We start from the raw sequence: 16,470 nt of genomic DNA, 5'->3' as shown, positions 1-16,470 counted from the left end.
ATTGTGAGAATGGCAGCCCTCAGATCTTTGCGATTTAAACCTCTGAGTGGTACTGCAACTGTCATGGACAGGCGTGTCGCTTAAGAGTCGATACTATCACAGTTCATTTTGCTTGGGTCGAGCGGCAGACGGCACTGGCATTATTTCAGAATTTATTTTTTTACAAACGAAGCTCAAGCCATTTGAAAAATGTATATCGTATACTGTACGTGTTCTGTTTATTTCAGTTGATTTATACAAATCGTTGGTATATATTAAGTACCTATTAAATACAGCGGTTTACTTGTAAACTTTTACGATTTTCACACATTATTTGATTGTAAAGTCGGGACTTAAAAGTCGATACTACTTCAGCCCGAATTAAAATTTTTCCCGTACCAGTACGGTTTATTTTTTACGGACACTGGCTTTATTTCAGAATTAACTTTTTTACAAACGAAATTAAATCCATTTGAAAAATGTGTATCGTATAATATACGTGTTCTATTTAGATCAGTTGATGTAAAAAAGATCATTGGTATGTATAAAGTACCTATTGAATACAGCGGTTTTCTTGTAAAATTTCGAGGTAAGTTTGTGTTTTTTCTATCGTGAAAAAAATCGTATACTAATCAGTGTACGTACTTAATTTTACTATACATTTTTTCCGAAGTGATTGATTCAATACTTTCATTGTTATGCGGAATCAACCAAAGCCATTTGAGGTTGTATCGACCCTTAACACTAGGCGCACGACTTGTTCGTCCCGTCACCTAATATCAATAAGAAAAATAAAACTCTCCATACAAATTGAGTTACATTCTATTCCTGAGCGCCTGTGTCTATAAATATAAAAATAAAAATATTCTACTTATAAAAGTAACTATACACAAATTAAACAACAAAGAAGACTATTAATTCTAGGCAGAGACCACAACCGTCCGCTTACTACGATCCTGACACGCTAATCTTACGCTTCTCAGTACGCATCAATGCCTTCATACACGCTCGTCGGTCACGGGTACCATTGACCTGGTTTTTGGTCACATAATTTTCCTTTGGTTAATTACTAACAACAACTACTTATGTTTATCGATTTGTGTATAAAATAAACGGCAGTAAATTACAATACGTGTCTTCCTTTTCTGATTTCAATCACTCTAAATGAATCGTGCAACCGTCTCTTTAACAAAAAATATTTTTATAGAGTTGGTATTATATTTATTTTTTCGGATTCAAATCGCGTATGTTTGGTTTTATAAACAATAATGTTACTTTTAATCTGAGATATCTTCATGATGACTTTACCATCTCTGTCAGCCGTGGCCATAGTGCCTATAAAGGGCCAAAAAGGTTGCTATGTTTGAAAAAAAACACATATACGCATAATTTAAATTCGAAAAAATAGTTTCATTTCATAATGATACTTTTATTTATTTTTGTGCGCCATAATATAAAAGTGTAACTTTGAATATCGTAAATACAGGGTGTTATTTTTAAAATACTACCAGGACTATATTACTAACATCATAAACAATGACAACTTTTGTTCCTTGACTTTTTACAAACCATAATAAATTTCCAAAGTTATACTACGTTTTTGTTACACTATCTGACACTTTTTAGATGTGTATTTGATAGTAAAGTTCAAACGTGTAAGCGTCCTCCTCCGCGACAACTCCCACCCTCGTCCTGCACTGAGTTGTTACCGTTTCGAGCGAACGATTAAATATATTTATTTTTGTATGAAAGTAAAATCTGATGAATTATTAAAAGTCAGGAAACAAAAGTTGTTGTTTACGATGTTAGTAATAATATATGTCCAGTCAGGTTGCTAGTATTTAAAAAAAAAAAGAAAAGGGTTGTTAGTATTTATAAACAGCCCGGTATCATCGAGTATATAACCAAAAATAGAGACGAAATAAGGGCCATCCATCCCTGGCAACTCATCAGGCAAATGGGCCTTTATATCACTTTTAAATTTCAACTTTCGTTTGCGCTGAAATCACAAATTAGAAAGCTGAAATAACTAATACAGCGCTCACAACTGACCTGTATGTACGTCTCCGTATATTTTAAAAATATTCTGTATTTATTGTAATAAAGATAATATCTGTAACAATGGGGGGCTGTTCCATTTGGTGGTGTGGGAAAAACATTTTAAACAATTGACCGGTGTCGTCAATTGTTTCAAATTCGGGCTGGCCAATCGGAGCGCAGATGTCACCGTAATGATTCGGCAGAATAATTTTCAAACAAATTAAATGACATTTCTCTATTTCTGGTAATAAAATCGATGCCCGGTATATATCGTACCTAACGACTGCTTACGCAAGTCTGATAAATATGTACTTCAACATACCTATAAAAGACGTGAAGATAAGTTATTCCAATCGTAACTGTGGTACTTATACATGGCCATTTATGGTTTACTAGGCCCTTTGTTTGCCAAAATTAATATAATCACTTCATAATGTCTCCAGTAACTCTCGAATTGAGTACCTACTTACGTACCCATGCAATTTCTTACCCAATACTTCCTTCCGCTCACGCGATACATGCAGCCGTGGACGCATGTTGCCACAGAGCGTGCGCGATTCTTGCGGCTCTGGAAGCGTAGCACACCTGTGATGGTGATGATTTTATACCGATTTATCGGACATCGAAGTTATAACAGGTAAAAGAACTAATATCAATTGCTACTACTGTAGCAAACCATAAAGCTTTTCATGCCTGTGTCTGTCATTAAAAAAAAATAAACAACTTCAAAAATACGTCACGACAATCGCGTGAGTTATTGTTTGGGCTGGTAATTTCGGTGTTTATTTATTGAAAACATACCGTAAGTAGCGTTATTTTATGAATTTGATTAATTATTTGATAATATAATTACGTCGTAGAATAAGACATAATCTAACATAAATATTTCTAAAAGAAAGCAGCTTCGAAACTTAATGCTACTCAATCAGGCCATTGCCGGTCCTGTTCATGATTACATTATATAAATATTGATTCCATTTTCTACAAAATAATATTATATTACAAATTTAAAATCAATTTTACACTAGAATAACACATTCCGTTTTCATTACAAGCAGGATTCATTGATATTTCCGAGTTTCGTAATTTTGTATGAAAAAAGCTGGCGGGTACGGCCGCCCAGTGACGGCCATCTTTGGAAATAAGGCCGGTTACAAACCCATTTGTATTTGATAATTTTTATATTTTTTGTGAAGTGGGTAATTAATTTTGTGTGTAAAATAAAAGTTCATACTTTGTATATAAAAGCATGTAACTAAAACTACACTCAAAATGCTAGTTAATGTGAACTTTACGTAAAAAAATTATTTGTTTTTAGTGGTGGGTGTTCTTTGTAGTGAAACTTTCGACCAGGAATAAATCACACTTTATTTTCCATTCTGTCTTAGTTAACTATAATTTCCACGTTCCTAAGCGTTGATTTACACCGCGGAGACGCTACGCGACGCGACGAGACGCAGTGCGGCGGGGCTGTATTCAAGCGAGCAATGCAACATAAATTTTATCCTCAATAAAATAAGGCAACATTTCATTAAACAAACTGCTGCAGAGATGTGTGGCGGGCGCACTTTATACAATGCAATATACTATAGAACATAATATTCTTTATTTAATAAAGTATACATTTCTTCAAACAACAAAAAACAAAAGAATAAAGCTACACAGAACATACTGTCTACTAAGCAAAGTATATATTGTTTCTATCAAAAGAGATTTTGCTTGGCTTTTGAAGAAATATGGACTTTATTTAGTATATTATTTATATATAATATTATATACTACTACGCAATCTGCCTTTCAAAGAAAAATACCTTATTGTTGAGAAGCTAAGTTACACTTTGTATTGTCAGAGGCGAGACAAGTGGGCGGAGTCGGACAGCGCTACGCTGCGCGGCTTTACCCTTTTGTTTTTTGTTGTTTGAAGAAATGTGTACTTTAATTAATAGGGAATATGTTCTATAGTACATTGCATTTACTAACGTGCGCCTGTCGCAGCTGGCTGCAGCCCGTGGCCGCTTGCTGCAGCCCGTTTTCATGTTTTTGTTAAATGAAATGTTGCCTTATTTTGTAGAGGATAAAGTTAATTTTGCACTGCACGCTAGAATGTAGCTTCGCGCCGCGTCACATCGCGTTGCGTTGCGTCTCGGTGATACGAATCAAGCCTAACTAGTCGGTCAAACAACCGAGGCAACAACGCCGCGACAGCAGCGCCGCCCGCGCAGCGGTGACGCTGGCCTGGAAACATCGCGGCGATTCAGCGAGACTGGCGGAGAGCGCGCACATAAATACCGCGCCGATCAGTGTGAGCCAGCGCGCCTTGCGCGATTGATGATGCTTTTGTATGACCGGTCGTCACTACGACATGTTTATCAATCAACACTAACTAGCATGGACACATTTAACACACCAAATATTTTCGCGCGCATACCCTGTTATACCTAGCACGAAGTTACTCAAGCATACACGTGAGCTCTCGCTCACATACGAATACACACACGCGCATGTAGACGTATATGAATGCATTTGTTTTAGGTTACCCAAAGTTAATAAAGGAAGGGGCTATCTCTAAATCTCGCCGATGCCTTTTCAATCGTCCCTATCTCCGTCTGTTGAACCTGACAAGCAATCCCATCTGTCTCAACAACGTTGTTGAGACAGATGGGATTGCTTGTCAGGTGTAAATTGGTTACTTTTTTATTTAACGTTAGGAATAAATTATTTAAACTGCCTCTGTGGCCGAACGGTTACCATCTGCCACGTAGAGGTAGAGCTCGATTCCCGGGCCGGGAGAAATATTTGTATGGACTACATTTATTTCTCCCGTGAGTCTGGTTGTAACTTGTGGTTGTCTGTATGTGTGTCCATGGCACCAGAGACGCAGGGTTTCCCTAGTATGTGCGTTATTATTATTATGTAGAGTATGTGCGTTATTATTATTATACTTTTATGCGTTATTATTAAATAGATTAATATGATATTTTTTTTAGATCTACACTAGAACTCAAGAACGGGCATTTATTCAATGATAGATAAAATCATAACCTTTTTTAACAAAATCTGAAAATTTTGCGGTTGGAACGCACATGTTCTCCAGGAATACACCACTATAGACGACATTAAACATCAAACTCTTGGTAGGTACACCAAGGTCTCTCTTAGCAGCAATGCCTACCCTGAACCAGCTAACGCTCTTCTGGCGGAAGGTGGGCTGGTTAGACAGTTCAATTTTTTTTAAGTTAGGCCAATTAGTTCACGTACAATGGCCCTTAACGTGCGTAAGTGTGCATTGGTCCTGTTAGTAAATTACAATGGACCATTGCCCATCGTAATTTACGAATAGTGTGGAACTTGATAAACGAAATTGTGAACACAAAGTGTTCCGTGTAGGGATTAATGAATTTTGTTATTGAAAGAAAAAAAAAATGTATCATCAAAACATTTGTTTATTTCCAGATTTTTTGTGATTCTTGGGCCATTTTTGTATAATAAATTAAACGCCAAATTAGCCATATATCATTTTTGTTACATAAAGGTTAAGAAAATTCTCCAAGAATTCCTTCAAAATATGTTTCCGATGATACAGAGAATTCTTAATTATCCCAAAATAAATGTTGTCTAATATATATATAATTCGCGTATAGGTATATGATATGCATTTTATTGTTTCGTTATTTTTTTTGTTTATAATTTAATCACATACCTGTATAATTAGTACTTTTTACCTGAAATACAGGAGTCTCCTACTTCAGGTATATATGTTATATTTTACATTTATTCGCAGTCTTTAGTTATTCATTTGTACAATAAGTTATTCAATAAACAATTGTATTTATTATAATTATTGATGTAATCCGCTAACACTACCCTGATAAGCCGAAAAGCGCTATCTCAATCTGAGTAAGTTTTGGGAAAATCGACTTTTTGTAAATTGCATTTTATGTAATTGTATTTTATTTAAAAATATTTCTTAGTGGTTTTTTAAATGTTTTAAGTTAGATAGCGCTATTTCTATTATACCATTAGATGCGAAATTATTATAGCTATGGAATGGTATAAAAAAAACTAAAAGCCCTTTTGTATCTCAGAGATACGCCCTTAGATAGCGATTTAAATCCGGAAACATAGTGTCATTTCCTATGTGTAACAATCGCGAAAACCTAAAAACTCGATAAAAATGCATATTTAGAAAGGCTACGAAGAAGAGTACATGGGGATATGAAAACCAATATTAATATTAAAATTTCAACAAATTAGACAGTTTTTTGTAACGAGAGTAGGTGTTGCCGGTAAAGTGTTTTGAATTTGTTTGGAAGACTCGTCACGTATAAGTGGTAGAATATTATTCCAACATTTTGAAGCGAATTTAAGCATTAGCATTCTAGTTTGCAAGACATATCACATGTAACATTGTAAAAATTGCACTTGTGGCAACATCTGCAAAATCACAACTTTCAGGTGAGGTTTAAAGATTCTAAGAAAGAAATTCGTGTATAACTTTTTATACTTAAATAGGAGAGTTATAACATTTCACATTATACATAGCACTTTTGAAATGCTTCTTTATATATACTAAATGTACCAATAAATATACTTAGATTTGAAAAGTAAATATATTTTGTTGGTTTTCTTTATTTACCTTGTGTAAAGTTTGATGTAAACAGACGCTCAGAACGAATTTCGGTTATCGACCACAGGTTAGCTAAAAAAAAGCTGAGTAACTTTGGTCTAATAAAGCCACACGTAATCATACGTCCAAAGTGCTTTTATTTTATTTATGGTAATGTGTAGGCTCATATTATTTATGACAAGGAACCACACATCACTTAGGTCTTCCCAACAATGCCAAGTTGTAGCACTTCGAGGATAGAAAAAAATAAAAGCACGAGTATTGATGCACATTGATGTGATAGCAATGTCATAGATCTTTTTCATATATCTAAGGGCATTGTCATAGTAAATAAATAAGAAAAATTTACCAAGATTTGGCTGTATGGTGTCAAATTTTTGCCTTTTCCTTTACGGAAAGAATGGAAAAAACAACAACTAGTTTACACGTAAGAAACAGGCACAATAACACTTTGACTCGTCACGGGTGATATTGGTATTGTAGCGTTTTAGAGTCACACGGTGTCTCAAACGCGCAGCTGTGTTTTCGTCCACCATTTAAAACATAAATTAAAAAAAAAAAGTTTAAAAAAACACCAGGAACATTGTGTGTCTCTACGATATGCGACAGATTTAGAGGTCTTACTATTACTCATTAAGATCAACTTCGTTTGGACAGCCTATTTTGGTAACCAAACGTGCATTTTGGACTCATGACTTACGAATTTAGGAACAGCTGATTTAAGGTAGTGTGGGAGGTAAACATAATTAAGTGCTTTGGTGTTTTTTCGTTTCGTGAGTATCCTCTTCTTAAAACTAGGTTAGTAGTTGCTCTATATTAAAACCAAGTTTAGACGTTTCGTCTACCTGAAGTAATTTGGGAATTCCAACAAAACATTGCAAAAAACTAACTCCATTAAATTTAATAATTAGATTTGAATTTGGTAGGTATAGGAGATAATTCCATCTGCGCGAGTGTTTTTTTATTTACTTTTATTACCTCGTCGTTATTTGCAACATATATGTATACGTGTTATTATAAATGTTGATAATTATTAATCAACACGTTTGGTACTAAATATATACGCGCTCAAGTCGTACGTAATTGTAAAGGACTGTTTACAACAGCACCATCAGCGTTTAAAAAACGCCGATCGTCATCAACACTCCAATTAGATACTTGCTTAAAGTATGACTACGGTGAGTGTCAAGCACGCATCCTCACCATATTAACAAGTCAGCTTTCATCTACAAGTATCATTTATCATGTTCACTTTGTTTAAAATAAAACAAAATTAAATTAAACATTTTTTTCGAATCTAAATCGCATTGTATTTGTTATTTTCAAACCCTTAATTTTTTAAATTTATAGCTTCACTTCCAGTTAAATTAAATGTGGTGAAGAATTTATGTTACCGTACAATTAATTATTAGTGATGTATTCACTTGCAAAAACAACGTAAATATAAACTTAAAATCAATAACTAAATTTAAAAAATAATACGCACATAAACAATAATTACAAGTGAACAAGGGTCTTTGATGCACCTTGTAACTTCTTAGTAATATTAAGCAAGTGTGGGGTCACTTTTGAAGACTCGACCTAATTTCGGTGGCAATTTCGAATATTCATATTCATATTATTCAAATATTGCAGTTATCATTGTCAAATATAGATATTGTATTAATTTTGTGCGTAAGTACTTGTTATTTTATTATTATAAATAACGTTTTACTATTATAAATTAAGTAAAGGGTATTCTGGATACAGTCATGACACTTTGGCTACCCAGCTGAATAAAATTATGTAAATCTAGTGGAGTGTTTTAATTACTTTTCACGGACTTATTAATTATCATGATTACTTAATATTCGAGTATGGTAACCGGAAATGTTATTTAATAATAAAAATTGCCACCAAAATTAGGTAGAGACGATTAACATGAAAATTTCCCGTAACAAGCATAAAAAATAAAGTTATAACAAATACCGGCGGAGGCGAGGGCGGTTCTTCTACTGGCCAGTGTGCACGGCATCTATTTGTCCTTACAATTTCCATCACGATCTGTTTATATAAAAGGCAGCTTGTAACTGGCTCGCAGTTTTGTTCTCGCTTAGCTTGAGCACGTATCTAAAATTTACTTGTAATAAATATTTAAATTTATAACAATTTTTATTCTCAAAATCCCAACAAGGCATTTTTAATTTTAAAAATTTTCGGGTGTAGTGAAGCCATGACGTTACTTCAGGGACCTTCAGCGAAGCAGGCGGAGATGATCAAGCAGGAGTTGGGGGAAGGGCCTGATGACCTAGAAAGAGGGGTTAGGGACCTGAAGAGCATGTGCGCTGCCTCGCCTCATCTACCCCCTCCGGAGAGATTAGGTAAGTCGGAAAGAACATTTTGAAAGAAAACAATGATGATCTTAAGTAAATTAAAGATACATTTTATAAAGAATGGGTGGCCTCGGTGGGCCAACGGTTTATACTGCTGGCGGATGAGAAGGTTCCTAGTTCGATTCCCGGTAGAAAAACATTGAGGAAATAAACTTTTCTAAATTTGTTCAGCTCTGGGTGTTCTGTGAAGTGTCCCAGAGTAAATTCCGTTGGTCTGGTACTCATGGTACAGAGAATTTCCTAGTTTGAGATCAGGCCGTTTAGTCTGGCACATTATTATTATATATATAACGGAACGTACAATTACTATCGTTCACGTTAAATAAATAAATAGGACTTCTATAGACTATTCACCATACATAAAAAGTCTCAGTATATTGCTATTTTCCAGCTTCCGCCTTTGTTCTCTGTTGGAAGAAAGAAAAGGTCTACAAGAAAAATATTTTTTTACTCATACGCACTAGGGAAACCCCATAGACAGACAATCACAAATTACACCTTAACTCAGGAGATAAATAAATGTAGGCCATAGAAATATTTCCCTCGGCTCGGGAATCGAACTCGTGGGTGTCCAGTATAGTAACCATGTAATAATTAGTATTGTTAATCTAACTATTTTAGCTATTTATTTACAGGTTACAAGTAAAACCTAATATATAACCTATAAGCTATAATAAATAAAGTAAAAATATGTAACTAGTTACAATATTCAAACACAACAAAGAGGACAAAGCAAAACAAAAGAAATCAGAACGACATAGGGCACAAACGGTCGGTGCTGGACGAACTATGTCCATTATTAAACTACCTTACATTCAAGTGTTTAGGCTCGTTAACGTTAACGTTAACGTGTTAACTGCCTTCAATTACAATAAACGCAGACGTAATTTGAAAAATAAACAGAATTTCATAAAAAGTCAACTAAGAAATAATATTATTTTCTATGTCAAATATGCATAACGCGCATTAATCATACACTTGATTTATGCAAATTATGAGTAAATGCACTTATCCGCCGGGTTAAAATACACAACCTAACACATTAAGTGTATTTACTTGTTGGCCTTTATTTACCACGGGTAACACATACATTACCAAGTTACAGTTCCTAGGTTCCTTATAATAGTTAACCTTGGTAACATTTCTTCAATAATAAAAAAATATACAAAATGAATCAAAAATATAGTAAAATAATGCTCAACTTTGTTGCAAGGATTTTATATTTTAGTATTATCAAATCTTATAGACAAAGAAAAACCAAGTGATGACTGTTTTAATTAAGTACAACGTAGTGCCGGGTTTGCATATTATTGCATTAATATTTTTTTTTATAGTATATACGCTGCGCAGAATAACTGCTTTTCTTGCTAATTGAATAGAACTTCATTATATCGAGTTCTTAGGTTTTCGCGATTGTTACACATAGGAAATGACTTCAGCATATAAAGCAAGTCCTACATGCGAATAAGTTGAAGATACCACGCCAATGCCGCAGGCTCCGTGTGAAACCACCAACAGTCGAGTGAAGCCCTGTCATCTTACCTTACGTGAGAGGTGTTACAAACAAGATCGGAAGAGTCCTCAGGCGTGCATCTATAAAGACCTATTTCAAGCCCCTGAGGAAGATTTCTCAGTTCCTGAGACCCGTGAAATGTAACATCCCCTTACAGGATGCAATACTTTACAAGCTTGACTGAGAGAGTCTCTCTTATATTGGACAAACAAAACGAAGTATTTGTACCCGCGTCAAAGAACATATAGCTGATGTCAAACACCGTCGCGTAAACAAGTCTGCAGTCTGCGAGCATGTCATGGATAAACCTACACATTCAATGAAGTTTGACAAACCCCAGGTCCTTGCAAAATAAGTTCGTTATCTAGCCAGGATGCTGCGAGAGGCCATTGAAATTAAAGAACATCCTAATTTCAACAGGGAAGATGGTTTCTCCGTACCACCAGTTTAGGACCCAGTATTTCCTCTAATGAAAAATCCCAAACAGACATAAGACTGCAGTACTAATTAATAGTTTTAGTTTATTCTAATTTATATTAATAATTAATAATAAATTGGAACTGAATAAAAATTCATTCAATAAAATAATTTGTAAAACTTAATATAGCGTAAATTGGAATGTTTTCTTTGTAAAATTAAAAATAAGGTATTTAATTAATAATTATTGTAACTATAGTGAAAAAATAGGGTGGTTTGCATCAATATTAGACATAACTGGTTGAAGACTATAGCACCTCAGTCAGCCGTGACCATGAGACCTGTAAAGGGCCCGAAACGTCGGTTTGTTTGAAAAAACAAATATACGCGATTTAAATCCGGAAAATAGTTTCATTTCCAACTTGATTATAATTATATTTTATATGTAAAAGCTGGTTTGTTGAGCGTTGGACATCCTCTAAACATTTCGTAATCCCAGACTTCTTTCTTTTGCATCCAGTATGTCTTCACCAGCTGAGTCAGACTAGAAGGTTGTAGGTTACTGGCGCCCCGTTTAATGTGACCTTCTTTTAGTTAATCCCCTTTTCAGACTCCTTGAGTATCCCCCAAGGCTTCTAAAATGTAGACTTGAATACGTGATATAGTGAAGATACAATCTCGAACTAATAACGAAAAATAATAGTTCTTATTGTTGATTCATGATGCCATATCTCGTAGTTCCTCGCCTGATCCTTTTTTCACTATAGATGATGGACATAAAAAAATCCGTTTCCAAATTTCATTGTTATGATCAAAGATATCGTTGACTATGACATTATAAGTTTCCCCGTTCTAAAAACAAGTCAAAACACCCTGTAAGTGGCTGAAATGCTAACCGTGAAAAGCCAAGGAAAAACAAGAAAAAAGTGTTGGCATTTTTTTTAGTTTTACTTGGTTTTACCTAATTCATTTACTTGCGTAATGACATGATGATGATTTAAGATTTAAAAAATATTTCTCAAAAAAGTCGTTTTATTATTATAAATTATTAAGATTTTTAGGGAACACTGGGATAGTTTAGGTCGTACACCTTTTTCTCGAAATGGTACTTTTCGACCATAATTATTTTCAATTTCAATTAAGGCTAAAGATTGAAATTTGTGTTATCCAGAGAAGGTACTGAATGTAAGGTAAAGTACTACATTTTCAAACTGACAAAGGAGGTATTGTTATATAATTGAAACAATTTGTTTTAATTAATGGCTACATTAGAGGAGGCTTATAAGCCTCATCTGAGACCGTTAACAACCACTGCTGGGATGAGATGTGATGATTAAAGTTACAAAATATTTAATTACCCAATTACTTACTCAATAATCATCAAAAAATCTAACGATCTTCGAGCAAGCCTACAAACAAGAACTTGGCAAATGCATTGAGCATTCGGTGAAAATCGAAAGATCGCTTCACCGCTTAATTTTTAGAAGAAAACTAATTTAGAGCTTGCTACAAGTATGTTTACATACAAATATTTTTTCGATGGTATAAATTTTGTACCTACTGTATTTGGGGCTATTATCTGAAGAATGAAATTGTATAATTATAATTATTTTATTTTTTTACATTGTATACAGGTAATTTTTCGTGTATAATGGCTAATTAGGCACTTACGAGAATCCATTTGACCCCAACCCAATTGGTAGGTACCTCCAAACAATTGAGCTTACGCAATTAAATTAATAAGTTACGTATAATTAGACATTAGTGTTAGACAAAATACAATTCGAGTTTTGTATAATGTTCAAATTGGCGTACGAATGTTTAAAAATAAAAATAAAATAAAGAAATTAATAGACATTATACTTTGCCCGTATTTCCCACTATTATACGCTCTCTGCTAAAGAAAACGTTTAGACAGATACTCAAACTTTTTAGATTAACGGCCAAACACTTTCCCCGCTAGTGGCCTAGCAAGCTCATATATCCTTAGAGGATGGAAAGTCTAAGATTATAACCTTAGAGGATGGAATAAAAATAAAGGAACATCATTCCAAAGGGTAAAAAAAAAACCAACATGCTGTTTTCAATTACGAGAAATTTTTGATTGCGACTAGCCGATGAGGGAAGTATCTATGACTCCGCTCTCTTCTGTTTCGGTTGGCATTATAGCTTATTAGTTATTTTTGATACAAGTGCGGAAAGTTAGTCATTATTCACGAGTCTCGAGGATTCTTGACCCGAGGCAGATGCGAGTGTTAAGACTCTAGACAAGTGAAAATGACAAATTCGCACGTGTATCAAACGTCGTTTTTTAATACATTTGCGAAAAAACTACATTGAAAGTAAAATAAAACACTATTGAAAAAAAATCTCATTTTATTTCTTTGTCTGATAAAAATTCAGAGTGCTATGGCAACTGTTGCCAGTATTCAGCCACATTAAAATTACTATTTTAGTGGCGCGGCGCGCAGCGGTCTCGCGTAATACTCACCTCCGGTCATTGTAAATAGGTACTCAATCAGCCAAAATATTTTGGTATTTTTAAATGTAACTCGTTGTTTTATAAAACACCTATGCAATTTAAACAAATAAGATGTTTGTAAGTAAATTTAAATTTTAATGACGAATGACTTACGTCACAAAGCACATAAATATTAAATAAATATACAACCTCTTTACTTCTATGTTTAAGGGTCGTATTCCAGAACTCTACTCAATGCTCAAGTCAGGACTTGAGTATGATTTCAAGCACTGGAAATACGACCCTAATGGCAAGGACTTGAGTATGATTTCCAGTATCCTACTCAAATCATACTCAAGTCCTTACTTGAGCATTGAGTAGAGTTCTGGAATACGACTCTAAGGGTCGTATTCTAGAACTCTACTCAATGCTCAAGTTAGGATTTGAGTTGAATGGTGTCATTATTTGCATTTCATGTTTTTGGTGGAATTAATTTATGTATTTCGCAATTAACTTTCCATTTTACAATCAACTTTCTATTGATTTACATATGCTACTTTTTAGCAGTAATGTATCCTTGAACTCCATATTATTTTCAAATAGCTCACCTAGTTGAAGGTCAAAATGACATCGATGGGCAGCACCCGGGTCATCGCATCTAACTTTGTTGGATGGCTAAGTTAATTTTTTGCCAGCCATTAATTATTATTAACCTTTCAAACTGCTTAAACACTTAAATACAATAGTTGTACCTACTCGTAGAATTTTATTTACATTTAATTTTGTGTTTTTTACATAAATAAAGGTATTAAAAATAAAACAATCTCTTACTTATAATTATTTTACACACAAGGAGTGTTTTTCTTTTTTTTTGTTATTAAACCATTAAACCAGGACCCGTCATCCTGAGACATAAGTTAACAAGTCCCATTTCACCCAATTTCAATTTCAAAATTCCCAATTTCACCAGCACCTTCACCCTACAAAACTGGAACCAATGCGCATATTACTTGCTTGACGACAGAAATTGGTGGGTAAGGTGTGGACGAACTCCTTCACATGGAGTTTTACTGCTACTAAACTAGCAGTTTTAGTGTCTACAAAATCGCCGAATTCAATTCAAAAAGAATTCAAAAAGCTGTTGTCTGTACATGCAATGCACAAATTACTTTAGGAAATTCGTAGAATATATTTTTGTCCCCAACCCTTTCCAGTGATTTTAGAGCGAGTACCTAGTACTTTATTTTTTTCCATCCTCTAAGAGTTATTACACACGGCGACTTTTACAAGCGATGCAAACGCGCGTTCGTGAAACGCAATCGCCTATAAATTCCAAATGTAGCAATGTAATCACGCGTTTGTAACGATGCAGTCACGCGCTTGCATCGCTGCTTAATATCGCGTCCGCGTGTGTAAAGGTAGACGATTAGAGAGTGCACCGCTACTGCATCGCGTTTGCATTGCTGCTAAAAGTTACCATGTATAATCGCTCTATGGTACCTAGTGTAAACCTTTCTATACGCTAAGTAATGTAACTACTTATTGCGAAAATATATAAACCAAGTCTCAATTACGTTGTCATTCACATGTCAAGATCTTGTAATGTTAAGACTTTGTGTTTTTATTTCACACATATAGCTTTGATTAAAGTGGTTCACCTTGTGCTCAGACTTCATTATATGGATCGCGGAACTTCGTACTGGTCAATGCCTTCTAACACATACTTATATAGGTAACATACACTACTGAACATTAAACATTAGACGCAAATATAGACTTCAACAACAAATGGTACGATAAAACACGTCCAAATCAGATTTACTCGTTTTTTTTGTGTTCGTACTTATTTTTTATAATTAGTTTGATATCTACATAATAAACAAGATTACATTACAGATGGAGAGCTTAGATGTATTTGTTGTGTATCCATAGTCAATAAACGCACTGAAAAAAAAAGTGGTTGAATTGATTTGTATAAAGCAATCGAAGCCACATCGCTTCTGTCCACTTGAGCCCATGAACCATATTAATCAACAACAATTTATGATGATTGCTGCAACAATTTTAAGTACGTAATGAAATTAATATGTTGTGAATTATTGTATTATGACGAATCTAGAAAGGCAAACTTGATTAAAGTTAGATAAACTTTGTTATTGCATCTTTATTATATAGTTTTATCGTCAACCCATTTGTACGTCCCACTGCTGGGTACTGATCTTTTCACAGGCGAGGTTTTAGGACGTAGTATTGGCCTATTGCGTGTTGGGGACTTCACACGTTTTCCGAGGGTTGTAAACCATCTTCGAGACGGATAGGAGCCCGGATATAAACCTCCTGAATCTTTCCTGCAGATTTTTGTTTTTGGTTTTTCACGGTGCAACAAACTTACAGAAAAATTCGTAAGGTCCGCTAGTTCGTTCCGTGGCTTAGTTGACATAGCGTCGGACACGGTTTGCTAGAAGAGGTTGGTTCGTATCCAGGCGTATTGAAGGAATTTTTCTAGGTGTTCGATCTTTGTATTAATGATTATAACAAACTAGTGGAGTAATTTCACAAAAATAATTGAATATAATGGCAGTAAAACATCGTGACATTCAATAAACTTAATAATTACGTTTACTAAAGTGACATCTCTAATCAGCTACTGGTAGCACTAAAGATACTTGGTTGAGTGAAGAAATAGATTTCTCACAGATGGCTCTACGACAAAAAGTTATTAAAAGCCAAAAAACGAAGATTTGCAACAAGCACATAGAAAAATTCGTAAGGTCCGCTAGTTTGTTCAGTGGCTTAGTTGACATAACGTCTGGCATGGTTTTCTGGAAGACGTTGGTTCGAATACAGCCGGATCGAAGGATTTTTTTCTAAGTGTTCGATTTTTGTATTAATAATAAATTTATTATTATTTATAATTATTAACGTCCATTTTATTCAGTAGCATACAGACAAAAGTTTTTACCCGTACAGCCTTTAACCTTAGCTATTAACCTTCTAAGGCACCGTACGCATCACAATGTAATAACATGGGAAGCGATTCAGACCTAGAAAATATTATTCC

The 16,470-nt window shown here is 34.5% G+C and overlaps 1 protein-coding gene across 1 annotated transcript in view; it reads left to right on the top strand.

Annotated features, from left to right (window-relative positions):
- The first annotated feature begins 8,858 nt into the window (after positions 1–8,858).
- Positions 8,859–16,470, top strand: part of LOC113225937 (retinol-binding protein pinta-like) — a 30,575-nt gene continuing 22,963 nt past the window's right edge. Inside the window, exon 1 of the mRNA XM_026458413.1 lies at positions 8,859–9,006. Within this exon, the coding sequence (XP_026314198.1) occupies positions 8,859–9,006 (148 nt within the window). The remainder of the gene's footprint in view (positions 9,007–16,470) is intronic.

The sequence above is a fragment of the Hyposmocoma kahamanoa genome, unplaced genomic scaffold (genome assembly GCF_003589595.1).
Source record: "Hyposmocoma kahamanoa isolate Upper Pololo Valley unplaced genomic scaffold, ASM358959v1 180, whole genome shotgun sequence".
In the NCBI taxonomy this organism is placed as follows: domain Eukaryota; kingdom Metazoa; phylum Arthropoda; class Insecta; order Lepidoptera; family Cosmopterigidae; genus Hyposmocoma; species Hyposmocoma kahamanoa.
This window is presented reverse-complemented; position numbering and strand designations above follow the sequence as displayed.